This window comes from Canis aureus, chromosome 38, assembly GCF_053574225.1.
Source record: "Canis aureus isolate CA01 chromosome 38, VMU_Caureus_v.1.0, whole genome shotgun sequence".
Lineage (NCBI taxonomy): Eukaryota > Metazoa > Chordata > Mammalia > Carnivora > Canidae > Canis > Canis aureus.
In genome coordinates, this window is record NC_135648.1 from 8,980,700 (window position 1) to 9,006,766 (window position 26,067).

The following is a 26,067-nucleotide window of genomic DNA, read 5'->3' on the forward strand; positions in this document are numbered from 1 at the left end:
TGATTTGCTCACCTAGCCAATTTGACAGATACAGCAAGTGAGAGTTGACAATAATTCTGGGTGTAGCAATCATTCCTAACTGTTCTTATTATCCTCCTATGAACCCTTGTACCTTGTCATGATCTTATGTATGTGGTGAAGGAGAAGGTATTTGAATGACAACAAAAGTGGGCCAGGACAGTGATATTGAGATGTTACCTGGATGTTAAAATGATCCTGCTGTATTTAACTGTGTGTCTTGAATTTGGATCCTGTCCTCCAAATAAGACAGCATCTTTGTTCAGGGAGACTGTTTGGTGAATGAGAACAAAAATGGCAGTGTGGCCAGGAAAAAGGATATGACTTCTGTCTTCTTGCACTGCAGCAGCATCTAGAACTGTCACACATAACATCAGTATGACGTTTTGCCAAGTGAAATATTTTATTCCAGGGCAATTAGAAATGTTAACTCAGCTGAGGTAAGAGATTTCTGTTATTTCTATTGCTGTCTAGGATTATGAACAATTCCAAAGGCATAGCCAGCTCTAGAGGTGTAACAAGAATCAGTAAATTTTGACAGATGTATGAACTGCATGCTCTGGTCAAGGTAAGAGATGTAGCCACCTCATCAGAATGGAGAGGGAACGTTGCACTGTTTCTTGTTAGGAACAGATCGTGGACTTAAAACCTGCCCACCCTGAGAGTCTCACTGGCAGGTCTTGTCCACATTAAAGTTGAGGCCAGTGTTGGAACAAGAGAAAGGTCTCAAATTAATTTATGGCTGTGTCAGGGTGCTGTATGTAACTGCAAAAATAGTATAGGGTTCTCTACCATGGGCCTGTGGTTATCATGACCAGCATAGGAGAGTAGTATGACATGAGAGCAGTGGTGTGTTTTGGTAATAAGTGCTAAGGGAAGAAAGCATGTTCTGATGTTCTTTATCAGCAGAAAGTATACATCCATGACACGGGCAGGCTTCGAGCTTTAAGGATGGCTTCAGTTAGACAAGAGGACGGTTGTCTTTCTCCTGTAGATATTTCATGCCTGTATGAGTCCACTCAGCTGCCATAACAGAATGTCACAGACTGGGTGGCTTAACAGAAATTTATTGTTTCACAATTCTGGAAGCTAGAGGTTCAAGATCAAGGTGCTGTCAGAATTGGTTTCTGGTGAGACCCCTCTTCCTGGCTTGTAGATGGACACCTCACTGTGTCCTCACGTGAACTGTCCTCTGTATGCAAAGAGAGACAGCAGTGAGTCCTGGTGTCCTTTCTTCTTACAGGGATAACCAGTCTGTCAGATTAAGATTCTGCCCTTATGACCTCATTTAACCTAGTTACCCTCTTACCTCCAAATAACAGTTACACTGGGGGATTAGGTGTTCAACACATGAATTTTGAGAGGATACAATTCAATCTGTAGAAATGCCCCAAATAATGGATCCATGTCAAGCATAATTCTTATGTGTGCAAGTGCAAAGAATAAGGTTAAGGAATTCCTACTTGCCCATAAGTAAATATACTAAAGAATTAAAAATGCAAACAGAACAGACTTTCAAGATGGGAAAAAGAAGGCAAAAGGATATTCTGTACTAAATTTTAAGTGAGCATAATGAAGGGGTAGTGTCTTGCTTGGAGAAATTAGAAAAGAAGAGAGTTTCACTATAACACCTACCAATTAATGATCCTATAATAAATAGTAAATAGCTTCCTTGGTTTTTTTTTTTTTAAACAGTGTTACAAGGGCTGTTAGTTTAGATTATATTTTGTTTGCTTTGGGAAAGAAGTGATTAGAGAGGAAGATTTTTACCTAGCTTAATGCTATAATGGAAATTGAGGCAGTTAAGGAAGAAGCTTGACAAGGTTTAATTTAATTTTAGTTGTAAGGCAGATTAATGAGCTTTCCTTCATTGGTGTATTGAGTCCCAACTGTAGGAAGTATAGAGTCAAGGATTTGTTTGGCAGTGGTTTCTGAAACAGGAAGCACAGAAGGTTCTGCGTTAAGGCCCTCAGTTAAGGTAGAAAGTGGGGAAATTTTCCATTCAAAAGACACTTTAGAATATGTTCCATCTGTTTGCAGAAAGTGATATATTACAGTTTATAGAGGCAATTTGATTTAGCAGATTAACAAGGAATAAAAGCCAGATAGAGGGCCCTAGAGGAATGTTTGTTTACAGACTGAGAAGTAGGATATGGTGTGACCTGATTAGAGATTCTTAGAACATTAATAATCTGGGATAATACTGGAAAATATTTTGCCTTATTTTAGTGTCATTAGACTCTGGCGTCCTCTACCACACAAGAGACATAGCACCAGATTGGCCAGAGGCAGAGGAGAACACTCAAGTGATACTAAAGTTATGTTTAGGTTCTTGTACAAAGGGGGAGATGGCTACAGAGGTTCTCCTTACTAAGGTGGGCTCTCATTAGGACTTTGACATTAGACCCTTAGAAATACCACTTTTGTGGGGTGCCTGGGTGGCTCAGTCGGTTAAGCATCTGATTTAGTTTCCACTTAGGTCATGATCTCAGGGTTCTGAGGGTGAGTGAGTCTTAGGTGGAGCTTTGTGCTGAGCACGGAGTCTGCTTGTTTTTCTCCCTCTGCTCCTCCCCCAGCTGTGTGCTCGCTCATTCTCTCTCTCCTCTCTCTCAAGTATATAAAATCTTTAAAAAAAATTAAAAGTACTCCTTTTGCCAATGACCTTCCTGTTGACATTAATACAAGCTGGATCTAGCCTAGTGATTCTCAGTTGGGAGGTGATTTTGTCCCCTTAGGAGACAGTTTACAATGTCTAAACACATTTTTGGTTGTCACAGCCTGGGGGAGGTGTATCTAAGTGGATAGAGGCCAGGGATGCTGTTAAGCAACTTATAATGCACAGGGTAGCCCTCCAGAATAAACAGTTGTCCAGCACAAAATGTCAGTTGTCCCAAAGTTCAGAAATCTTGGTCTAGCATATTGCTTTCAGTATAACTCTCGATCCTTCTTTCTGCCATTCATCCTTTCTGCTTCTAAATTCCCTTGGCCTTGGGGCACCTTCGTAGTGTAGTCCATTATGTGTCCAGCCCTTGGTTTCAGCTCAGGGTCCTGAGATTGAGCCCTGCTTTGGGCTCTGCAGTGAGTGCAGAATCTGCTTGAGACTCTCTCTCCCTCTGCCCCTCCCGCTCATGCTCTCTCTCTTTCTCTAAAATAAATATTAAAAAAAAAAATAAACAAAATCCCTTGGCCTCTCTTAGGGGCTTCAGAAATTTTGATCTATGTGGCTATTAATTTGTTTTTAGTAGATTCTAGTCAATTGGTTTGCTGGCTTGAAAAGTGCAATCAAAAGATTATTTGCCAACAAAGAAAGGTGACTGTTAGTATTTCTTCAGTGTTTGGCCACAGATCAACCAGTAGTCCAGGCTCAGTCTTGGTGGCATTATTTATGCCTAAATGTTTGAGGGAGACTTCTCTCTGGTCTTCCTGTTGTAGCCAGCCATCACTGTTTGATGCTCTTGCATGCTCTTCTTTTGATTTCACATCTGCACTCCTCAGGCCCTCTTACAGGGTAACTTGTTTGTGTTGGCTTAGTGCTGGGCCCCTGGTCCTCTGCCAGGGAGGGAGGGACAGCGATCTGACTGTGCAGTAGGGCAAGGGGTCTGGAGACCTGACTGCTGCTCAAACATACTTCAACCAGGTGTCCAGATTTTAGCTGCATTTTTGCCCTTCCTTCCCCAGTGCCCTGGTACTGTTCTTAAGCCTGTGGACAGTTCTGTGGTGCAGCTGGGCTTGTTGCTGCTCTTTCTTCCCTTCAGATTTTAGGAAGTAGTTTTCTAGGGACTGGGAAATCAGTTGGCACCTGCCCTTCTGCTTTCTAGCTCTAAGAATTTTGTGGCTTGTCCCCTAACCCCACCCTCTGGCCTCATTCTTCTTCCCTTACTGACTTTTGCCTTTAAACTCTGCTACTGCTGTTTTTAGTGGGGTTTTCCCATCACTGGGAAGAGTGAGGATAAAATTCAGGTGTTTCTTTTTTTCTTTACCAGAAAATTCTGTGGGCTTTGTGTTCTACTCCTTCCTTTTTCCAGTTAATATAATTGGGAGATTTTTCCCTGTGTCGGCAATATTGAAGTTTTGTATAACATTTTGTTTGGGAATGAAAAGTCTGCTACCTTAAAAAACATTTGAGAAACCTGAGCATTATGTATGTTAATAATAGACCAGAAAAATGAGAAAAACCCATTTGTATAGTTGTTTACCGTTTGTTTCAGAATTGCTGCAGCACGTAGGTCTCTTGGTTTAAAAAGCGTAGATGACCATTTTACATCTACAATTTAGGTAATAAACAACTGAGAATTACATTGAATGGTCTGACTGTTCCGTGATTTCACCTATGAAAGCACAATGACAGTGACAGTATAAATTGCAGATGATAGACTTACAATGCTAAAATCGAAACCTTTGAGAAACGATTCTGGCTACATCAATGGCCATCTAGTCACCACAGTAGCTGATAACACCAAAAAACATTTGCTACTATGTTTACAGAGTAGTAATTTACCAGCTCTGTGGCGGCTAGACATAATTGAAAGGCTTGTTAAATTACTGCAGTTTTTTACCATCTGCTGCATTGTGAAAGAATAATCACTTGACAAATTTGTGGGCTTAAAAATCAAAAGAAATATATTTTTAAAAATATATGTTTTGGCTCTAGTTGTTTAGACTGAATTCCTTTTTATAATCTTCATTGGTGGTTGCTTCAATAGTTGTGCAGATTAAGAAACATTCTTACTGGTCTCAATTCAAAGAAAAATCCTTGAAGTTTGGGCCATATTTAAATAAAATAATATATTCTCTCCTTCTGTTCCCCAAACAGGGATAATGTTTTATAGCTAATAGATAAATTTAATGTTATTTATGTTATAATGTAATGATATAATAACCAGGTAGGTACTAGTTTTTTGTAGAAAGCTAAGGTAAGATAGTCCTTGGTAGGTAGTGCTGTTTTTGTTTGTGGGTTGTTTTTTTTTACTTTTTATATGTCCTTGGGAAATTATCTTTTCAAATGATGCTGTTAGTTTAGAATCAGTAGCTTCAAGGGGGCAGTATTAGTGATTACAGGCCCCATTATTGTGGGGAAGGTTCTCAGAAAACCTAGGCAGATGCCCTTATGGTAGAAAGCAAAATGATTAGCTTGCATCTTGTTAGTCACTGAATGTATGCTGATGCTCTGTGTGACTTTATATTCTTATAGCTCCTTTCCTACCTGAGCTCTCTTGATGAATTGGAAATTTTGTGTGAGTAAAATTCTTGTAAAAACCAGTGCTAGTTCATGGGATCCAGCCTGGAAGAGATTTCCTCATCTCTGCTGTACCAATACTTTCATCCAGGTACTTTTGCTTGGACTTGAGGTTCCCCTCAAAGATCTGACCCAAGAATTCCTTCAAGAAGACCCACATTCTGTTTGTATTTCTGATATAAATATTTGTCTGTTTTCCTTCCTGGGGTTCCTTTATCAACTATCTAATTTAGGGCTCCCTAGCCTATCCTCCAGCCTTGCTTCTACCCTCTATTGCCTAGAGCTGTGGTTCTCTGCCCAGGGGCAGTTTTGCCCCCCAAGGCATATTTGGCAATGTCTGGAGACACTGTTGGTTATTGCACTTGAGGGTACTACACTACCATGAAGAATTATCCTATGCAAAATGTCAAAAGTACTGAGAAACCTTTGCTTAGAGCAATGTATTTCAAACTGTTTCTTGACTTTGATAAAATCACTGTGTTGTGTCTTGACCAGCACTTTTGAAATAATGAAATAAAATAGAATTTTAAAAATTTGGAGTACATCTCAGGTTGTAAGCGTAGATATTATTTTGGGCATCTTTTGTCTATTTTGTTATGGTGCAGTGAGGAAGGGGAGAGAGGGTGAGACCAGGAGGGATGGGGGGTTGGGGAAGAAGAAATTGAAATCCGTTGGGATGGGAAATCATTTTTATTGCTACTTGTGGAAGTTTCTTTTCTTTTTTTTTTTTTTTTTTTTTTGTGCATACACAAAGAGAGAAGATTTGACCAGATAGCTTCATTGCTCAAAAAATGCTTCAGCGAGTGCCGGTATCCTCAAGATCAAGTGTGAGCATTTCAGCATGGTAGATGAAAGCTCTTCGTCACCTACCTGCTGCCGCTGTGTCCCCCTTTACCTTACACTTTTGGACTCTGCTTTGACAGCAGCTCCTTGCTGGCTCCTTTGCCTCTAGGCCTTCAGATATGTTGAGTTCATGGTTTTCTAGAGAAATACGACACAGGGGACTAGTCTGGGAATGCCTGCCTCCTCTTCCTCTCTGCTGCTGCCCCCAGTCTGGCTACTTTCTACTCTCCCAGCAGGATTTAGCTTAGGAGTTACATCCAATAGGAGGTTTTGTTGTTATTGTTGACATCCTACCCCCCTCCCCCAACCCAGTCTGGTTTGGTGAAAATTCTCTTCTCTCTTCTTTCTGCCCTAACACAGGGCTGGCACACAGAAGTGTGTAGCCCTACTGGAGTATATTGTGGAGGATAGATTAAAGCTGGGAGAAGGATGTGAGACCACTGAAGATCTGGTCATCCTCAGGGATTTTGACCCACAAACAGTTGCTTCATTCCTCCTCTTATTTGGATTATTTGTCCAGACCCCTGATTTTAGAGGTTAGGAACCAGAGTTGCTAGGGAAAGTGTCCAAGGACTATATGAATGTGTATTACTTAAATTTATTACCTATGGCATTTGTGTGGTTAGCGACAGTCCACTTACTCTATCCAAGCCTTGGTTTCCTTTCTTGGACAATGAAGATTTTGAATCAAATGATCTCTGTGGTTCCTTCTGTTTCTTTATACGACTTTGCAATCTCACCAGCTGGCTGACAGAGGTTATGACACATATGTGAGGGGGAGATTGTTGATCCCAGACAGACGGTTTTGGGGTCTTTGATCATACTGTCTTGTACCTACTACTACAATTTCTTAATTTGGTGATGAAAAAAATTTTTTTTACAGGGGACTCTGGGTGACTCAGCTGGTTAAGCATCTGATTCTTGATTTCAGCTCAGGTCATGATCTCAAGGTCCTGAGGTTGAGCCCCTGTTTAAGTCTCTCTCCTTCCCCCTTGGCCCCTCCTCTCCCTCTCTAAAAATAAAATAAATAAATTTTTACAGTATGTTTCTTTGGCTAGATCAGTAGTTCTCAACTTCGGGGCATTTTGCTCTGCAGAGTACATTTGGCAACATCTAGAGACATTGGTGGTTGTCCCAACTGGGAAAGTGCTGTGGGTATTTGGTGTGTAGAGGCTAGTGATGCTGCTGAGTGTCCAGCAATGCATGGTCCAGCCCCAAATGTCAGTGGTGTTGAGGCTGAGAAACCCTGAGGAACTATTAATCATCTGTTAAGGTTTTAGTGCTTTCAAGGCAGAGCTTGACTTCATATTTCTTAACATTTATTACAGTATTCATGACTTTTTAAATTTAATAAATACTCCATGTACACTTATTCTGTGTTTAATTATATTAAAAGGGAAAAAGCTATTTAATGGCTCTCTTTAAAGAGAAACTAGTTGAACAAGAATATTAAATATGTGATAAGCCTTTGCAGAAAAGGTTCCCGCAGTCAACCATGTGGCTGAATTGGATTAGGTTAGACCTCACTTGATCCACATCACTTCTTTACTTCTTCAGTCTCTGAGGGGCACTTGCCTTTTGGTCTACAAGTGGGGGAGCTTCTCATCATCTCTTTAGTTCTGGATGCATAGCAGCAGGCACTACACCTGGTTACTTCAGGTGACAACAGCAAGGAGAGCAGCAGGTAAGATCCAAAGGTGCTGTGACTGGTGTGCTTAGAGGGACCAGCTTCCCTTGGCAGTGCAGTGTGGGAAGCAGCACAGAGGGTTGGCACTTCAGGGGAACTCCAAAGCTTGAGTGCACATTCCTACCCCATCTGTGTAACCCGGGGGAGGCTATCTTGATAAGTATCTGTTTCTCCATCTCAAAACTGGGAGACTAACATAACCTTTTGGGAGTTACCATAAGAATTAAGATTTACGTGTAAAGCACTTACCACAGATTCTAGCACATAGTAGATATTTGCAAATGTTGCAGGGAACATCTTCCAAATCACTGATACGATGCCTGTGCATTTGCCTTGAGTTAGGTTACCAAACCCAAAGTCACATCAGTGCCAAATGCTTTGTCGATAGATAGGCTCACAGACCTCTACTCAAGATGGTGTGGAAAGATTTCCTTATTGTGAGAAGAGATGTCTGTCACCTTACTGTGGCCTGGTTTCTGCACACCAAATTGCTTGGGTCCAAAGTAGCAGACTCTGTAGAACAATTTAGGACACGTACTTTTCCATCCTTTTGTTCTTTATTTGCCTTCATACATAACATGTTCATTGTTGATGTGCCATCCTGATATACATAGGGATTTTTTTTCTCTTTTTGAGGTTAAAGATTTATTGAAAGAAATTCGATTTATAAAAGGCTTCTTCTCCCACTCTCCCGGTGATTTTCAGTTTTACTTCCTAATACTCTGGCATAATTGACACTCTTTGGCAAAATAGCTAATAAAGGTTATGGAGAAACAACTAGTTATGGTGAAACAACACATTTTTACTTCTGTGTATAAGTTTAAGGATATTATTCGTTTGGTTACTGTCCGTAGGGGCTTTTAATCTTATTCAATCTGATACATTGAATAGTGTGTCTTACACACAAAGAATGGTGTCTTTGAATCACATGTGACCAGGAGCTTTTGGCTGTGTAGGTGTCTCGCTGCCCCCATGCCCTGCTCCGTATGACTGGGCATCACAGAACTATCGAGCTTTTGTTAAGAGCTCACCACCATTGCATTTCATGATAAGCTGGCATCATACCCAAGCAGCAGGACTTAAATCTAGAAATTTATGGTGTATCAAACCCTATTGGTGATAACGTAATGTAATAAAACCATATGGTAGTATATTCTAACCTATTTTTAGAATGTGTACCTCCTGCTTGGATGTGCCCCACTTTACCATGGCAAACAGGGCAGAGTGGCTTTTTGTCCCTCTGTCGTGAGGAAAGATGGAGAGATAGAGAGGTCATAGAAAAGAAAATGCAGTGAAGAGTGACAGAGTTTGGTTTTCTCCCTCTTTCAGTAAAACCTGAAAATGGTTGAATTGCCAGAAACTAGATTGCTAATTCATGTGAAGTTTCTTTTTTCTGGCTTCATATTCCTAGAAAGGTACATTTATGAGGTGGCTAAGCAGGGTTAGGCATGGAACCAATGATTGGGGTGTAGTTTATCTGAATTTGCTTCCAAGTGGTATTCGTTTCTCGTGCTTTCATCTTGATTAGTTCTTACAGGGTAAAATTAAAATTCATGCTTGCTTCTGGGATCACTTGTAGTCCATCTGCTAGGATGGTAGCAGACAGAGCTGAGTTCTAGGCCCTCTTACATCTCTCTAACTTGTATTTTCCATGGTTATGTCAACTGGAATCTTGAACTGCTAAATCTTAGTATTACTTAAGGGAAAATGTTCCAGAGGATACTATTACTTAAAGATACTAGCTTTGAATCGGTTGCTCACTGGCATACAGGGTCGTGAAAGAGTGATTGTAGGCTATTCCACTATCTTTGTGAATACAAGAGACGTGGGAATGCTGTTTCCACTCATCTGTGTGTCAGTGGGCTATGTGATGTGTGGACTTGAGTCCAATCAAGCATGGGCATGGCCAATTAAAAGGCCCGGAGTCTAGTGTGGGAGAAATAAAACCACAGTAAGTAGGTAGAGAGTACTAAGACTTTTGATTGCGATGAGTTTGAAAGAAGGTTAAAAAGTCAGCAGGATGGAGGGATAAGAACTGGGACTTGGGACAGAAAGGAAGAAGAGGGAAAGTACTTTTGAAGGATGCCAGGAGAAATGTCTCAAGGACACACTGGCTCACATGTTCAAGCAGTGTCTGTGGGAAGGTTAGCCTGGGATAGAGTGATCGGTAATAGTAATCCTTTGAGAAAAGTCTTTCATTGACTGTGAGACTAGAGTCAAATCACAGGCTAAGACAGGCTTCTTTTAGAGCTGTTACAGCTCTATACCAGGATGAACAAGCAGGGTGATGGGATGGAAAGACCACCTGAATTAAATGTCAGGAGGCTTGGATTCTAATTTGGGTTCTGATACTGATTTTGTGGCAGGAAGCATATCCTTAACCTCCCCGAGACTTTTTTCTTCATTATAAAATGAGGTTTTGAACCAGTTAGCCTTTAAATGCCTTGGATCTTATTCTATTCTTTTACTCTGTGTCTTTTCCAGCAAATATAAACATGTAGATCTAATCCTTGTTAGTGGCATTATTTTGAAAATGTAGGAGAGAAACAGAAATAATGTGCTTTCATGAAAAGTAACTTTTAGATAATTTTCAGGATCTATTGTTTGAATATCATTTGGGAAATGTGATAAAAGGAGAAAACCTGATTGTATAGAATTTGCTAAAATTTAAGCTGTATCCTTTTTTCGGAGCAGTGTGTTGATTCTTTCATATTGCACTGAGATGGAAATTTTAAAGTCTGAGAGTAATCAGAGTTTTAGGCACCTCTGATTTCTTCCTACAATACTTAAATATCCTGGTGTGACTTGCCCTGCTTCTAGCCAAGCTGAAGATGAGCTACTCTAATCACTTGAAAAGTCCTGAACCTCAGAGTAGGTGCAACTGGAATCTCTGTTATTAGGGAACACAGGGCAGCGTTGCCTTCAGCTCACAGCTGAGCCACTAGGAGTCGTTTTGGGGTGTGGGGGCCTAAACAGAAATTATAGGCCCAGGGTAAAATGAACTACAACTAACCTTTACTTTATTACTTTTATCTTTAGAGGACGAATTTTCTCCCTTATTTATATATAGAAAATTACACAGTAAGAACAGAAAGCTGGATAGTAAAATTCCTTAAAAAAATGGAGTAATAAAAAAAAATGGAGTAATAAATAAAACAAGGAATTTTTCCAATATTCCCCTTCTCCCTATCTTTCAGGAGAGGATGCAGCTTCCTTACTTTGCTCACTTTGCATAAGAAGAAGGTTCAAGGTTTATTTGATTCCTATTTACTAAGTTTTAAAAAGCATAAGTGTATAAATTAAAGAAAGAAAGAAAAGTAAGAGGGAGGGAGGGAGAGGAAGAAAGGAAGGGGGGAGGGAGTGAGGGAAGAAAGAAAAGAAAAAAGAAAAGAAAAAGAAAAGGAAAAGAAAAGAAAAGAAAGAAAAGCAAAGGAGGGAGGGAGGGAGACTGCCTACATCCTCCTCTCTCCCCATCTCTCCCTGATTAATTCAGTCTAAGAGCCACTGGGTAGGGCTGAGGGTAGGAGTCCCTATGACAGAAAGCTTAGAAGCCATAAGAGAATAGATCAATAATTTACCTACTTGACATTAAAAAAATTCTACATGGAGCAAATTCAGCTGCCACATGGACTGGCAAGTCTTAATGTTCACAAGGCTAATTTTCTGTATATGTAAAGAATATATATACACAAATATACAAATAAATAAGAAGAATAGCAACCCAACAGGAAATCTGCAAAGGAAAGGAACAGACTGGTGGTCCTGTTCTCAATAAGAAGGCAGTATATTGAGATACCATTTTCCATCTGTTACACTAACAAAGATCCAGAAATCATCTTTTGAAAAGTCTGTGGGGAAGCAGACACTTTCAAAGCTTGCTGGTTGGAGTATAAATTAATACTACCTCCATGGAATGCAATTTGGAAGTACCTAGCAAATTCACTAATACGTATTACCTTTGACCTGGCAATTTCACTTATAGGTATTTATCCTACTAATAAACTCCTGCACAAACTGGCAGGAGTATAAGGTTTATTCACCATGTCATGATTTGTAGCAGCAGCAGAGTGTAGACATCACAGATGTCTACAAATAGGAGACGGGTTGAATTATGGTGTGTCTATACAGTGGAATACTATGCAACTTAAAAATAAACTTCATGGGAAATGAAGTCTGAGATATATGTTAAGAGAAAAACGGTATAGAGAAGTGTATAATGTGCTACCATTTATGTAAGAAAAGCGGGAAAAGAGGAGTAATCTATTTGCACAAACTGTCACTAGAAAAACATACTGATCACACTGGTTGTCTCTAGAATGAACAACTAGGAGGCTAGAGTATTAAGAGTATGAGAGAGACTTTTCAAAGACCTTTTTAGATCTCTTGAATTCTTAACCATGAAGATTTTCCTCTAATTATTTTATAAATCGTTTTTCAATTAAAAATGAAAACACCTTTCAGTTCAAATGAAAAACTTTCAGGAGAAAGTATCACATTTATCACATATTTTTATTGATTCTACAGCCATAAGCATTAGATAATTTTTGCTGTGTAGCTGCAGATAATTTAGCTGTCTCTCTGAATTTAGATTATTCACTGAATTTAATGTCTTACTAGTCAATATGTGCTCGTGTTAAAATTTCTTGCATTAATATTTAAAACTGAGATTAGTTTGTAGTGGCTATTTTCTTTCTTGGTCATCTGTGACATGTTTTGATAAGGAATCTTACTGAGACTTTTAAGAAGAAATGGGAAGATGTTGTTCCCCCTCGTCCCTCAAGGCAGATAGACTGAGATGCAATACTCTGGATATATTTGAATACACTCAAATATATTTGAGTGTAATATTTTGAATATAATATTCAATTATTATTGAATAATTGAAGTTTTACCCGCAGGAAGAAGAAGGAAATAGTTGCAAAACACAAAAAACTTCCTGGCTGCAAGATTGTGTTTTATCCCTATCTCCAACCAATGATCTTATGGTTATAGCTCGAGGGCAAAAAGCAGTCTTTCTAGTGCGTAAGTACTCTTATTCTTTTCAGTGTACTTTATTTTAATGCATAGAGTAGGACAGAAATGGATTAAGTAGAAAGAAATCATGTTACTTATGTTGTATGGATTGTATGGTGACATTCTATAGTGTGATTCCTGTTTTGTAAAGCACTTTTTATTTGTGTGTGTTTCTCACTTTCTTTTCTTCTTTTGGTTGATTGTTCCTCTCTTTTTCTTTCTTGGCTCAGATACTTTAGCTGTGGGTCTGTTGCACTTCAGAGACCTAAGCAAGCATTGCCCAGTTCTTGCAAGGGGCAGTCAGAGCTGAAAAGGCTGCTGACCCCTTTTTAGTACTAATATGAATGAAGTGATTTTCAACCATGACTTGAAAACTCATAGGACTCTAGTTTCTTTTTTGAGGCATACATTTTCAGTTCATAATTTCCATTGAAGATTAAAATTAAGATTTACATATGAGATGAAAAACCTCATCAAAATCAGATCATCTAGTAAATGGCTGTGGAACGGTCTTAAAACCAAATTTATCCTCCTATAGCATAAATCTAATAAAAAAGTAAAGATGAAAGTCATTTTATAAGTACAACAGATGGGGTGCTACGTAAGAATTAATAACTCTGTTCTGCAAGAACTAGGACATTAGATGAATTTAATTGGAGGAAGGAGAGAGTAAAGGAGAGTAGCCTGGGTTGAGTTTTATAAAAATCTTTTAAAATCTCTTCAATGTTGGTCTATAAAGAGACCCAAGCCCATTAATATAGAACAATTACATTCTATACTCATTCTAAAGTGAAACCATGAAATTCATAAATCACTGTTTTAGTATACTGTAAAGTGATTTTATGTGATAATTTTTTCAGCAAAATGGAAGTACAGTGATAAAGGAAAGGAAGAAATGCAATTTGCTGTTGGCTGGAGTGGTTCTTTAAATGTCGAAGAAGGGTAGGTACTAGTTAATTTTTTGTTTCCCTGTGCTTTAAACGTGTATGTGAAATTGTTTGATCTCTAAGAAGTTTTACCACTGGGATATGTAGTGAATGTATATTCAACCCAAACTAGAGGTTGTAGAGCATGATTTGGTCAGCAAATTTAAGTTATGTGATTACTTTTTTTTTTTTAACTCCTATTTGCAGGGGAGATTTAAAGAAGAATTCAGAATCCCTTACTTTCTACATTTTGCCATTTCCTGTGTTCATCACTAATTTTATTTCGCCAAAAAGTCAAAGGCAGTCATTATTTTCTCTGCTTTGGTGGCATTGGCCTTGTACTTAAAGGGGACAGTACTCCATTAATTCTTAAAACTCATAAATACTTGAGAAAGGCAAGATAGTCAATTCAGGTTTCTTAAGGACCTAGGAAGGCAGTTCTCTGGTGTGATTATATGGTGGAGCTGCTACCCTGGATCCTGGAGCCAAAAACTGTTTTCACTTTAAGGTGTATGGCTGAAAGCTGCCTGATGAGAATGAGTAAGATCTTTTAGACTTTGGGTTTAGATAAAAGACAACCACGGGGAAGCCCACGGGGAAGCCCAAACCAATAATGCTTGGCACATTGTAGATATTCATTGGAATGTTTTCTACTCTTATCAAAACAAATGATAGTATTTCTCCTTAAGTCATTTAGTCTAGCATTTTGATGACATTTATGTCAGAGATGCAAAGCAAACATAATGGTTCAATTACTTTAAAGACAACAAACAAAAGATAAATTTTCTTCAGTGGTTGCCTAACATAATGTATGGGGCAGGAGTGTTTATAGTTTCTTGAATAAGCTGGTGATGGGTCCTGAGGGTTGACAGGTTAAATTAAAGTCAGTCAGTAGGAGTCATTTTAATTTTGAGGCTTAGTCTCTGAGCTCCTGACAGATTTTTCAAGTCCACATGTCACAAAGAGAATCTTTTATGTAACATCCAGTGGAGCATGTGCTGAGAAATGGGTTGTCTGGGGGCAATTTCTGCAAAATATCAAGGAAGAAGCCAACTAGTTAAAATGCAGTTCATCCTTAGAATAATGTACTTATAGGAATATGGTTTGCCTGTAATGTGACTGACATACCTCCCACGCTCTGCCAGTGCTTTGCTGATGGAGAGGAGAGGGGGGTAGGAAATGACTGCTCGTGATGATTTGCTGTTTCTCAGTTTTGTATATAATCAGTTGTGTACGGTAAAGTTTTGCTTTCTTTTATGCTTTTTATGACAATACAGAGTGAAAAATACTGTTTTTTATTGCCCTCAGGAGAATGTGACTTTACCTTTTATGTGAATGATATTTTTTCTTTTTAAGAAAGAGAGAGAGCACACACCATGAGCGAGGGGGGAAGAGGGGCAGAGGGAGAAAGAGAATCTTAGGCAGGCTCCACGCTCACTGCAGAGCCCAATATGGGGCTCAGTCTCATGACCTTGAGATTATGACCTGAGCCGAAATCAAAAGTTGGATGCTGAACCAACCCAGCCATTCAGGCACCTTTTTTTTTTTTTTTTTTGAGATTGTATTTATTTATTCATGAGAGACACACAGAGAGAGGCAGACACAGGCAGAGGGAGAAGCAGGCTCCCTGTGGGGAGTCTGATGCAGCACTCGATCCCAGGACCCTGGGATCATGCCCTGAGCCCAAGGCAGACACTCAGCCACTGAACCACCCAGGCATCTCTTATGTAAATGATTTTCATGATTCTACTTACAGTAGAGTTTCACCATATTTTTACTTATGCACTGAATAAAACTGGTCCACAGAGCTCATGTTCCACTGGTTGCCCTTTAACATTAAATTATAGGGAAATAAAAGTAATTGATAAATTCATTAAATAAGCATATAATTCTGCTTTTCTTTTTAGAGAATGTGTAACCAGTGCTCTATGTATCCCACTAGCAAGCCAAAAGAGGTAAGGATAAATAAGTTATTTGTTTGCTTTGCTTTGATTTATGAGCTATTAAAATCATAAATTTTGTTTGTAACAGGAGTTCCACAGGGCGTCCTGACTGGACCTGCATTGTGGTGGGCTTTACTTCAGGTTATGTACGCTTCTACACTGAGGTGAGTGTTGTACAGTAGAGAACACCACTTGACTGGAATATCTAGTTATGCATCCCTATTATACTTGTTCCTGACTCATTACATTACCTGGTGCTTGGGAATGTGTAGTTGCTGCTTCATGGGGGTGGAAGCAGGGACGGGGAAAGGTTGTGGTGGAAAGTTCTGGTAGAAGCTCTAGAGAAAAGGAGCTGTATTCTTCTGAGAGAGAGTACCTAATATCCATGGAAAACTGTTGGGAAATGACAGTCTTTACCTGGCCATGCTTGTTCCGGTCTTTTGGTAAGAAATAAGAAAACAAGCAAGGCTCTTCTCTGTGCTCCCTCCCTAGAATGGTGTGCTCTTGCTTGCACAACTTTTGAATGAAGAGCTGGTGCTACAGTTGAAGTGCAGAACCTATGAAATCCCACGACATCCTGGCGTGACCGAACAGGTAGTGTAAAAGATTGTGTTCCGAGTAATAGTGGCTTTACTTTGAGGTAGTGTTTTCTCTCTTTATTGGGAAACTTAAAGCTGTCTTTGTCTTGGGGCATAGTTAGTTAGCTGTGTTGTCATATTCCAGAGATATAACCTGTTTATAACTGAGTAAAGAATCCCAGGCTTGCTTTTACTTATTTAATGAAATATCATACATTTTGTTCTATAGTACAATAAAACACTTTAGTCAGAAGCCCAAAAGAGTTTCTTATTTTTGGAATTTGATAGTAACTTAAGGCACAAATGTGGTATATGTTTTTTTATTTGGATTTAGGTGTCAGAATTATACACAAAAAAGAAAAAAATTCTGACTCTATTTTTAATACTACTACTACATTGTATTTATCTGTTTCTCAGAAAGGGGGTGAAGTTTTTGTTGATAGTGGAAAATTGATTCACTGAAGATTTGGGTGGAAGATGATACATACAGTTTTGTATCTAAGGCTCTCCAAATGTATGGCTTTCACTTTGCAAGTGCTCTGTGAGAGTTTCATAGTCTCACAGTCAAAAAATAATAATAATAATTGTGGAGCCATGTAAACTAATATGCTCTTCTTTGGCTCACAGTATATACCATCAAATCTATGTAAATATATGCCTTCTTTCTTTTTGCTGTCCTGTTTCCAAAAGGTTTCAGGTAAACAGATGCATGTGTTGAGTACCTATGTGGACTTAAATTGTATGAGAGATGGCCTGGAGCTATGGGGACTGGAGCTGTAGAAGAAACTTAATCTAGTAAGAGAGACTAGACTAATTCCTATTAATACCTTTGAGTGCATTAATCAGTAATACAGAGCAATACCTAGTAAATTGCTATTTTACATGGCCTGAAATAGATTCTGAGTAAGTTTGGAGAAAGAAGAGCTCAATTAGAATGAGGACAGTAAAAGAAACTTTCATTGAGGAGGTGAGATTTAAATTAAGCTGCCAATAATGGTTATAGAATCTAATTAGTTGATAGGAAAAGAGGCGAAAGTATTTTAGGTAACTAGGGGAAATATAAAAGGGGATTCAAATGTAGGACTGTGTATGAAACAACAGAGAAACTTAGGTCAGTAAGTAGTGAGAAACTGTTGAATAGGCAGAGTGGCTACATTTCCATAAATTTAAAAACTGAGTAAAAAATCAGAATTGATTCAGGAGATGAGCTGAGCAACTAAAGATTTATGAGAAGGAAGTGATGTATCAAAGGGATATTGAAGGACTCTTTCTTCAGGAGAAATTGGAGTTTTGAGAGTCTGGAATCAAGGAGGCTAATTATCTGATTTTTTGAAGTTATCTATATCAGACATGCAGTGTTGGGACCAGACTCTATAATGGCTGTGTGAAGAAAGAGAGAGGGCCAGTCCAAAAATCATTTTACAGGAACAGTTGACAGGATTGGTTATTGTATAGAGATGTGGAATAGTGATGAGGAAGGTGAGTTGACTCTTAAGATACCCATGCCAAGGAGTGCCACTGACACTTCCGAAGTTGGAAGAGAGAACTGCTTTGGCAGTGAATTAGGGTTGTTAAATTTGGTTTTGGACATGTTGAATTTGAGGTGATGGTAGGAAATAAAAAGAAAGTACCAGTATGGCTGTAATGATACAGAATTCCTACACAGGCACAAAGACTAGATTGAGGAAGATGGTTGAAGTCCTAGATAATGAATAAGTTCTCCCAAGTAAAGGATATAGGAAAATAAAACTTGAAGACTGAAAACTTAAATCTTAATAATAATCACCATCAGAAGATAGGAGAAATAAAACCACTGAAGGAAATGAAGAAGGAGCTCTTGGAAATCTAAGAAGATAATCTGTTCATTGAAGATACTTCTCAAGAGCTGTTTTCTATTAATTCTCTGGATAGTGAAGGTTCTTTAAACCCTATAAGCTTAGTTATGTCTATACTATTTTTTTTTCTTTTTTTAAAGCTAGTGGGAAAAGATCATTTAAATACTCGCTGTTCATGAGTCAAGAAAATGTATTAGTTGAAAAATAATTTTTACTGAACATGAAGACAGAAGTCTTTGTTTTTACTCTGTATTCTACATATGCCTCTTTTGATCTGATTCATAAGTTTATATATCAAAAGTATATATTTGCATCTTCTTCATTATACTTCCAAATCTGAAAGAACACAGAGCAGATTTCTTCTGATTCAATTCTGGGGGCATTGAGTATAGTAGAAGTGACAGCAGGGCATTGCACGAGAAGATTCCAAATGGAATGTGTCTGGAATGTCAGAGAAACTCCTGTGTCTTCTGCACAAACATCTCCATCATCTAGCATAATTTTTACAGCTTTTGGACCATTGGTGTCTGTATTAGTATCTTCATTCTTCAGGAGGACTCTCTGGTTTTGGAGATAATTGACTTGCTGGTGATTAGCTCCTCCAAACCAATAAGGAGGCTCTCTCCTTGCTGTCACGGTCACTGGGCCATACAAGCTTAGCTTTGTGACCCTGTTATGTCAGCACCCATGCCAGCTCCTTTCCCCTGGCTCCTATTCCTTCTGGCCCACAAATCTCTTTTAAAAACGGAAACAGCCTATTGGTCTAGTAGGAAAAAGGGTAAGGCAGTTCTTACAAGAAGATATATAATTGGTCAAAAAGAATATGAAAAAATTTTGAACGTAAATAATAACCTAAGAACTAGCAGCAACTACATTTGGATAGTTTTTCACCTTTCATATTGACAATGAAACTGTTAATGACAATATGGAGAAGCAAGCACTCTTGTATATTGTTGGTGGAAGTGTAAACTGGCAGGTACTTTCTTGAGGGCAGTTAATAATATGGGTGAAAATTGAGAACATTCTGACCCAGAGACCCAGTTGAAGAAATTTACAGCAGTGTGAGAAGATATGCACAGGAAAATGTTTATTGCAGTGATATTTATAATAATGAAAATGTATTAATTCATTCATAAATATTTAGTTACTGCCTATTATGTGCCCAGCCCAGTTCCAACCACAGAGAATTCCTTGGGGAACCAGACACCCAGGGATTTCTCCTTTCATGGGGGGTGGGGGGTGGAAACCAGAAATAGACAACTAGAGATACTAAGATGGTTCCAGTGTCTAATAGATAATAGGAAGGAAGTAATCGTGTGGATGAGATAGTAATGAGGCAGAAGGATGGAAGTGCTGTCTGAGTTAGAGGCTTGCGAGCAGCCTCTGTATAGAACTATATTTGAGCTGAGAACTGAATAATCAGAAGAGTTAGGCTGGTGATGATCTGGGAGGTAAGGTCTAGGCACGTTCAGAGCTCTGAGGTGATGATGGCCTTTGTTCATTCAAGGGGCAAGGGAGGGAGAGGTGAGATGGCGTTAGAGATGGGTGCCCCATCTTGCAGGCCTGGATAAAGAGGCCAGACTTTATTGTAAGTGCAGTTAGAAGCTATGGGAGGGGCTTAGGAGAGTGGTTTGATCTGCTTTGTCTCCCAAACTAAATGTCTATCACTGGTTCACTGTGTTTTGGAATATATGATGCAGTGCTGCATAGCCACAACAAAAAATGATTGCTCACTTAAATGGAAAAATATCATTGACACATTGAGTAATAACACATTCTACTATATACTTTAATATATTGTTTGTATTTGCACAATGAGTATATTTAATTTTTATGAAACTTGTACTTTTTTGTTAATCTCACCACCTGTCCTGAAAGCATTATATGTCATGTGTAAGAAGGCTCATGTTTGGGATGCCTGTGTGGCTCAGCGGTTAGTGTCTGCCTCTGGATCAGAACGTGATCCCGGAGTTCCGGGATCGAGTCCCATATCGGGCTTCCTGCATTGGAGCCTGCTTCTCCCTCTGCCTATGTCTCTGCTTCTATCTCTCTGTGTGTGTGTGTGTCTCATGAATAAATAAATCTTTAAAAAAAAAAAAAAAGAAGGTTCATGTTTGAGAAGAATTTTAAGTGCTTAGCCAAAAGGCATCCTGAAATTAGTTTTGCATTTATTTTTACTTTTTCTCTGTTTGGTAATGTTTTATATGCTGAGTGATTGACAGTTATTTCTATTTTTCATTAATATTTTCACAACATCTTCTATTTTTCATTAATCTTGACATTCACCTCTAATACAAAAGTAGGTAAGGTTATTTGGGAATGATGAAAACGTAATAGTTTCTTCTTTCTTATTTCTTGAATAGAATGAAGAGTTGAGTATCTTATATCCGGCTGCCATTGTGACTATTGATGGATTTAGCCTTTTTCAATCTCTTCGTGCTTGTCGAAATCAGGTAGCAAAAGGTAATTGTTTGATGAGATGTATCTAACTTCTAACATCTTACTTAATTTAACCTACTTAGAGAATTAAACATGTGCTCTACATTAAAAAAGACCTCTGTACTAGATTTATGGAAAAAACTTCCTGCTACTGTAGAAATGGGAGTGTACTGTTGGATAGATTGATGAGTAAGTAAAGGCAAGGACTGAAAATCTACACTTTCTACGTATTGGGGTGAGGGATTGCATTGCGTCTACCCATGGAATCAAATTTCTCACTAGATCAGCAGCTCTCGGGCTGGTCTACTAGAATCCTGTGATTCTGCATTGCTTTCATCCTTATGAAGTTGAAGGGTACCACTTTGTGCAGGGGAAGGTTTTCTTTCTGGTAGGCAGGACTCAACAGGGAGTCAACACCAGCTTTGTTTGCTAACCTGGAATGCTTCTGAATGGACTAGTTAGAGGCCTGAACAATGTGTGTGTGGGCAACTACATTATTTCTAGACTGAGGGGTAAAAAGTACAGAGATAATGAAGAGTTCTCACTCTTACTACTCAGAGTTTACATTCTTTGAAAGAAGACACAGAATGGAGTTGTATTTCTTCAAATTCAAGATGCCATTATTTGGAGACACACTAGTATTTTATTTACCACAAAGAAGCAAAAATGCTGCCAGAGAAGAACACACTATCAAGATCCCGATTTTAGAAAAGCCTTAATTAAACCCAGTGAAAATAGCAGTGCTAGTGCAGACTTCCTCCTTTTCTTCTGGGTTTGGTAGAGGGGCCTTAATGGCCCTAAGACAGAATTTGTTTAGTTTGCAGATTGATGTGATTGGTAAAATCCTGAAGTTTGGGTTATGTGGGTTTTTAATAGTATATGCTTTTCTACTAGGTCAGAACTTGTTTGAATTTTTATACTAACTTTCATAATCTTTTAAATTATTTAAATTTAGCCGCAATAAGCATCATTATCTTGAGGTCATTTAAAGTAGTTACTGCTAATATATTGCCTAAAGAGACTGATAGTTTTCTGCAAGTAAGAATTCAGTCAATGGAATAAACTAGAAATAGATGATTATTATTGGTATTGTCAGCCATTTAATTTTTATTATTTTTGAATTCCTGTTTACTTTTATGTTTAAGACCATAAAGCCATTTTGTCTCCTTGGAAGTAAGTAAGCCATTTAGTGCCCTCTTATCATAAGTTGCTCTAAAAAGAATTCTGATTGCATAGCCAAGAAGTTGTTGTGTGCAAATAAACAGTAAATTTGCTGATAAATAGGATCTTGTGCCTGAATCTTTGGCAAGAGGTGTAATATTGCTTTTTCTTTCATTACTCACTAGGAAGAAATACTGGACAGTGAGGGGCCTTTTATTAATTCTTTCTGGTGATACTTTTGCTGTTAACATACCTTTCTATCAAGGCTGGCCTTGGTTACTTGCCTTAGAGACCTTGCTATATATATGCACTCCTGCCATGCATATCATCAGGTTTTTAGTTTTTCCCAAGTTAAGGCACTGGTAGCTATTCCCAGATTTTATCCACTGTCTTTCTCAAGGGGAAGAAATTGCTTATTTGTCACCAATTTCAGTTTGAATTCACCTTAAATTTTAGTAATAGTCTAGGGTTTTTAACAGCCTTCTCTAATTACACGAATGTTCCAAAATCTTTGTGGCGGTCAACTCACCCTTAATATTTGCATTTTTCAAAAAATTAAAAAAAAAAAAATTTGCATTTTTCATGTATTGTCTTGGCATGAATAAAGTTCACTTTAGCCTTGTTTATATTGTCTTGCCTCACTATTATCATTTAAATTTTATTTATTTTTTCATTTAAATTTTAGAGTGAAAAATGAAGTTATTACAGTTGTAATGGCTTTTTATAAAACTTCATTATAGTTAAGTTTGATTTTTTTTTTCTTTAACAGCTGCAGCATCGGGCAATGAGAATATTCAACCCCCACCATTAGCTTATAAGAAATGGGGTCTCCAAGATATTGACACTATTATTGATCATGCTAGCATAGGTAAGCATTACTAGTTCACATTTTTATGGAATTTACTACTTCTACTTTTTAATCAGTGTGTCTCATTTGTTAGAAATGTACATTTATTCTTATGTGAAAAGAAAAATGCATCACTTGTAGTGAGATACTTGGAAGTTACTCCAGACTTACGGATTATCATAGGTGTATGTGTTTAAGAAGTGGTAACAGTTTTAATAATTATGTCTTCAGCAATATTGAACAGTTTTAAGTCTTTCATTATTTGACTTAATTTTTTTTTGCAGATATGTTTAATCCATGTAATTAATTACCATATAGCTCAATCTTCTAAAAATATAACCTTTTAGGATGCCTGGGTGGCTCAGTCAGTTAAGCTTCTGCCTTCTGCTCAGGTCATGATCCTGGGGTCCTGGGATAGAACCCCACATCAGGCACCCTGCTTAGTGGGGAGCCTGCTTCTCCCTCTTTCTGTGCTTTCCCTGCTTGTGTGCTCTCTCTCTCTGTCAAATAAATAAAATCTTTAAAAAAAATGTAACTTTTAGACCAGCAGAATATAGATAAAAATGTATCTCTCCTTGTAAGCATCTTTGAAGACTCACTCTGTTGGGGATTGGGAATGTAGAAAGGAAAAGACATGGTCTCATCAAGGAAGTGCGAGTTTAGTTGGAAGACATATGTGAAAATAATTGCAGTACTATAGCAGTAGTCAACAAGTGGACTAGCTGGAGTGAGAGCAGAGGAGAAGCCCCTAACACTGAGCGATGTAGGGAACCAGGAGGCTGACTTCAGTCTGAAATCGGAAGAAAGAGTAGAACTTGATCAGGAGGCAGAGCGGACACCCAGGACTCCAAGATGGCATCGCCCATACCAGTGAAGGAAAAGAAGCTCATGGAGGTGAAACTAGGAGAGCTGCCAGGCTGGATACTGATGCGGGATTTCACCCCTAAGGGCATTGCTGGAGCATTTCAAAGAGGTTACTACCGGTATTACAACAAGTATATCAATGTGAAGAAAGGGGGCGTTGCTGGGATTTCTATGGTGCTGGCTGCTTATGTGCTTTTCACCCACTGTGGTTCTTACAAGGAGCTCAAACATGAACGGCTACACAAGTACCACTGAAGAGGGCCCAGTGTGGAGGCACATTTGGCATTCCTGACCATGACTTTTGCCTGGCATCCTTGAATCCTTCCATTGCTTAATTCACAATTAATATCCAATAAAAGTTGACTGGTTAAAAAAAAAAAAAAAAGAACTTGATCAGGAGAACGAGCACAGAGGTGGCATTTGAGCCAACATGTGTCCATGGGCTTGGGGGTGGAAGTGCATCACCTGCTGTAAAACTAATGGGTACTAAGGACAACCAGCTAGCACACATGTAAATAGGAATCAGAGTTTGAAGGGCCTATATACTATGTGGAGGAATTTAGATTTTTCTTCTAGCAACATTGAGAGCCATTGAAGAATTCTGAACAAGAGGATGGTATTATCACTTAGCCTGTTAGAAAAATCACTTTTGTGGAAGTTTTTTAGAGGTTATACTGTAGAGGTCAAGACTAGAAACTAGGCACAGTAAGGAAGTTGTAATTATCTTGGTAAGAAGCAATCAGTTTCTGAATTAAGGTAGTAGAAATGGGGGGTAGAGAAGGAAATATTTTTTAAAAATTGTTTTTTCTGTTTATCAATATATGCTTGTTAAAAAAATTCAAATACACATAAATATATAAAGAGAAAAAGAAACAATATCCCCTTAACCCTACCATTCAGAAATACCATTGGCATTTTGGTATTTGGTAAACATCTTACAGACTTGTGTGTGAAATGCATGTATAATATAGATATGGTTATATGGTAATGGGTTTTCACAAATAGGATAATATCATACCAGCTATATTATAGCCCTTTTCTAATTAATCGGAAAGAGCCTTTCAATCAGTTTTGCTAAATACACATTTTTATCAGGATCCTAATAGAAGACAGATGGCACCCTTGAAATAGGACAATTGAAACACATTTTATTTATAGAGAAACTATTTAGAAAGATGTGGTGTGGGAGAACCATAAAGGATAGTACAGCATGTCAGGGCTTCTTAGCAGCCCACTGTTAACCACTCCTTGCCAGACGAGGTGAGGGCCTGGTGTGGTTCCAGAACTTGGAGATGATGAGTAGAATCAGCATCTTAAGAGCAGGTTGGCTTTTGCTCAAATGTCACAGAAAATAGGTATCCTGCCTTCAATTTCCCTTCTGTCTTTGATCTTCTGATGAGGCTTCCCATTGTCGGAATCCAGGTGGAGGTCAACATAATCTTCAACACTGGCCCCTAGGAGTGGGTGGGGAGAAAAGGAAAGAGTACAAATCTGCAGGGTTGGACAGAACATACCTGATACCCAGATCTCTTTGTTTATTGTTGCATAGTTCTCCTGTGGAATACTCTACAGTAAGTGCTTTACTGGTAGACAGTTCATCTTTACTTTTTTTGCACAAAATTCCAAAGTGTTGAGTTCAGTTCAGGGTAGCTTCCCTGTTCTGTTAATTGAACTTTGGAACATTGAAATGGGCTAGGAAAAATGATTGGATAAAAAATATTATTCTATTCATTTATCTCCCAGCCTACAAAATGATTTTTTTTAAAAAGATACAATGGACTTTATTATGCATGTACATCTTTATGTAAAGTTTTAATGAATTCATTCAACAAAGCAGTGAATACTTATTATGTCTTTGGTGCTAATTAATATTGGAGCTAGAAATAAAAGGCAGAGAGGACCCTGCCCTGATGGAGCTTACATTCTGGTGATAGGGAGACACACAATAAATAATTAAACCAAATGAATAATTTGGTAATATCCAAATGTTGGTATGTGTCACGAAGAAAATAAGCAGAGGGTTTTGATGGAGAGTAAAGAGAGAGGGCACATCAGGTAGACTGGTGAGGAAAGGTTTCTCCAGGGAAGTAACATGTGATGGGTGAGAAGGAGCCAGCTATTTGAAGAGGTGTAGGAAGAGCATTCTGGTCAGGGGAAACAGCAAAGACCAAGGCCTGTGGGGCCTCAAAGTCCAGAGAAACAGGAAGAAGGTCCATATGACTTGATTGTAAAGAGTAAGGGTCAGTGGAACAAGGTTAGAGATGTAGACTGGGGTCAGATCATGTAAGGCAAGGAGTTTGGATTCTATTTTAAATACAGTAGATGTCATTGATGAGTCTGGGTATGGGATATTTAAAATTATCCTGCTGACCTGCTGCTTAGAGAGAGGCTTGTAAAATTTTTATTTTACTTTTTACTTTTTAGTAAAGGCAGGGAGACAAGGAGCTTGTTGTACTAGGGGAAAATGACAACTTTGCCTATGGTGGACGCCAGTAGAGTAGGAGTAGACAGAATTAAGATACATTTTGCAATTGGAAAAGGATGGTTATGAGAAATGACAGAAAAGAAAGATTCAAGGATTTCTTGGTTTTTTTATTTTATTTTAAGGATTTCTTAGTTTTTAAATCTAAGCAAATGAGTGCATGATCAGACTTTACAAAAATAAGAATAAGGAGAA

The 26,067-nt window shown here is 38.4% G+C and overlaps 1 protein-coding gene, 1 non-coding gene and 1 pseudogene across 4 annotated transcripts in view; all 3 read left to right on the plus strand.

Annotated features, from left to right (window-relative positions):
- The window catches only part of RAB3GAP2 (RAB3 GTPase activating non-catalytic protein subunit 2), a 99,272-nt gene that overhangs the window by 23,181 nt on the left and 50,024 nt on the right, over positions 1-26,067 (plus strand). For all 3 annotated transcript variants that reach the window (XR_013374271.1, XM_077887192.1, XM_077887191.1), the window contains exons 3-9: positions 12,683-12,806; positions 13,658-13,739; positions 15,631-15,678; positions 15,755-15,830; positions 16,159-16,260; positions 20,443-20,542; positions 22,449-22,547. Coding sequence is in view for 2 of the 3 variants with exons in the window: in XM_077887192.1 (XP_077743318.1) it covers positions 12,683-12,806; positions 13,658-13,739; positions 15,631-15,678; positions 15,755-15,830; positions 16,159-16,260; positions 20,443-20,542; positions 22,449-22,547 (631 nt within the window). In the remaining variant the exon portion in view is untranslated. The remainder of the gene's footprint in view (positions 1-12,682; positions 12,807-13,657; positions 13,740-15,630; positions 15,679-15,754; positions 15,831-16,158; positions 16,261-20,442; positions 20,543-22,448; positions 22,548-26,067) is intronic.
- Positions 22,555-24,261, plus strand: LOC144307387 (ATP synthase F(0) complex subunit f, mitochondrial pseudogene; annotated as a pseudogene).
- On the plus strand, positions 25,011-25,142 carry LOC144307476 (small nucleolar RNA SNORA36 family). The gene has a single exon (XR_013374352.1). It is a non-coding gene; the product is annotated as a small nucleolar RNA SNORA36 family (small nucleolar RNA).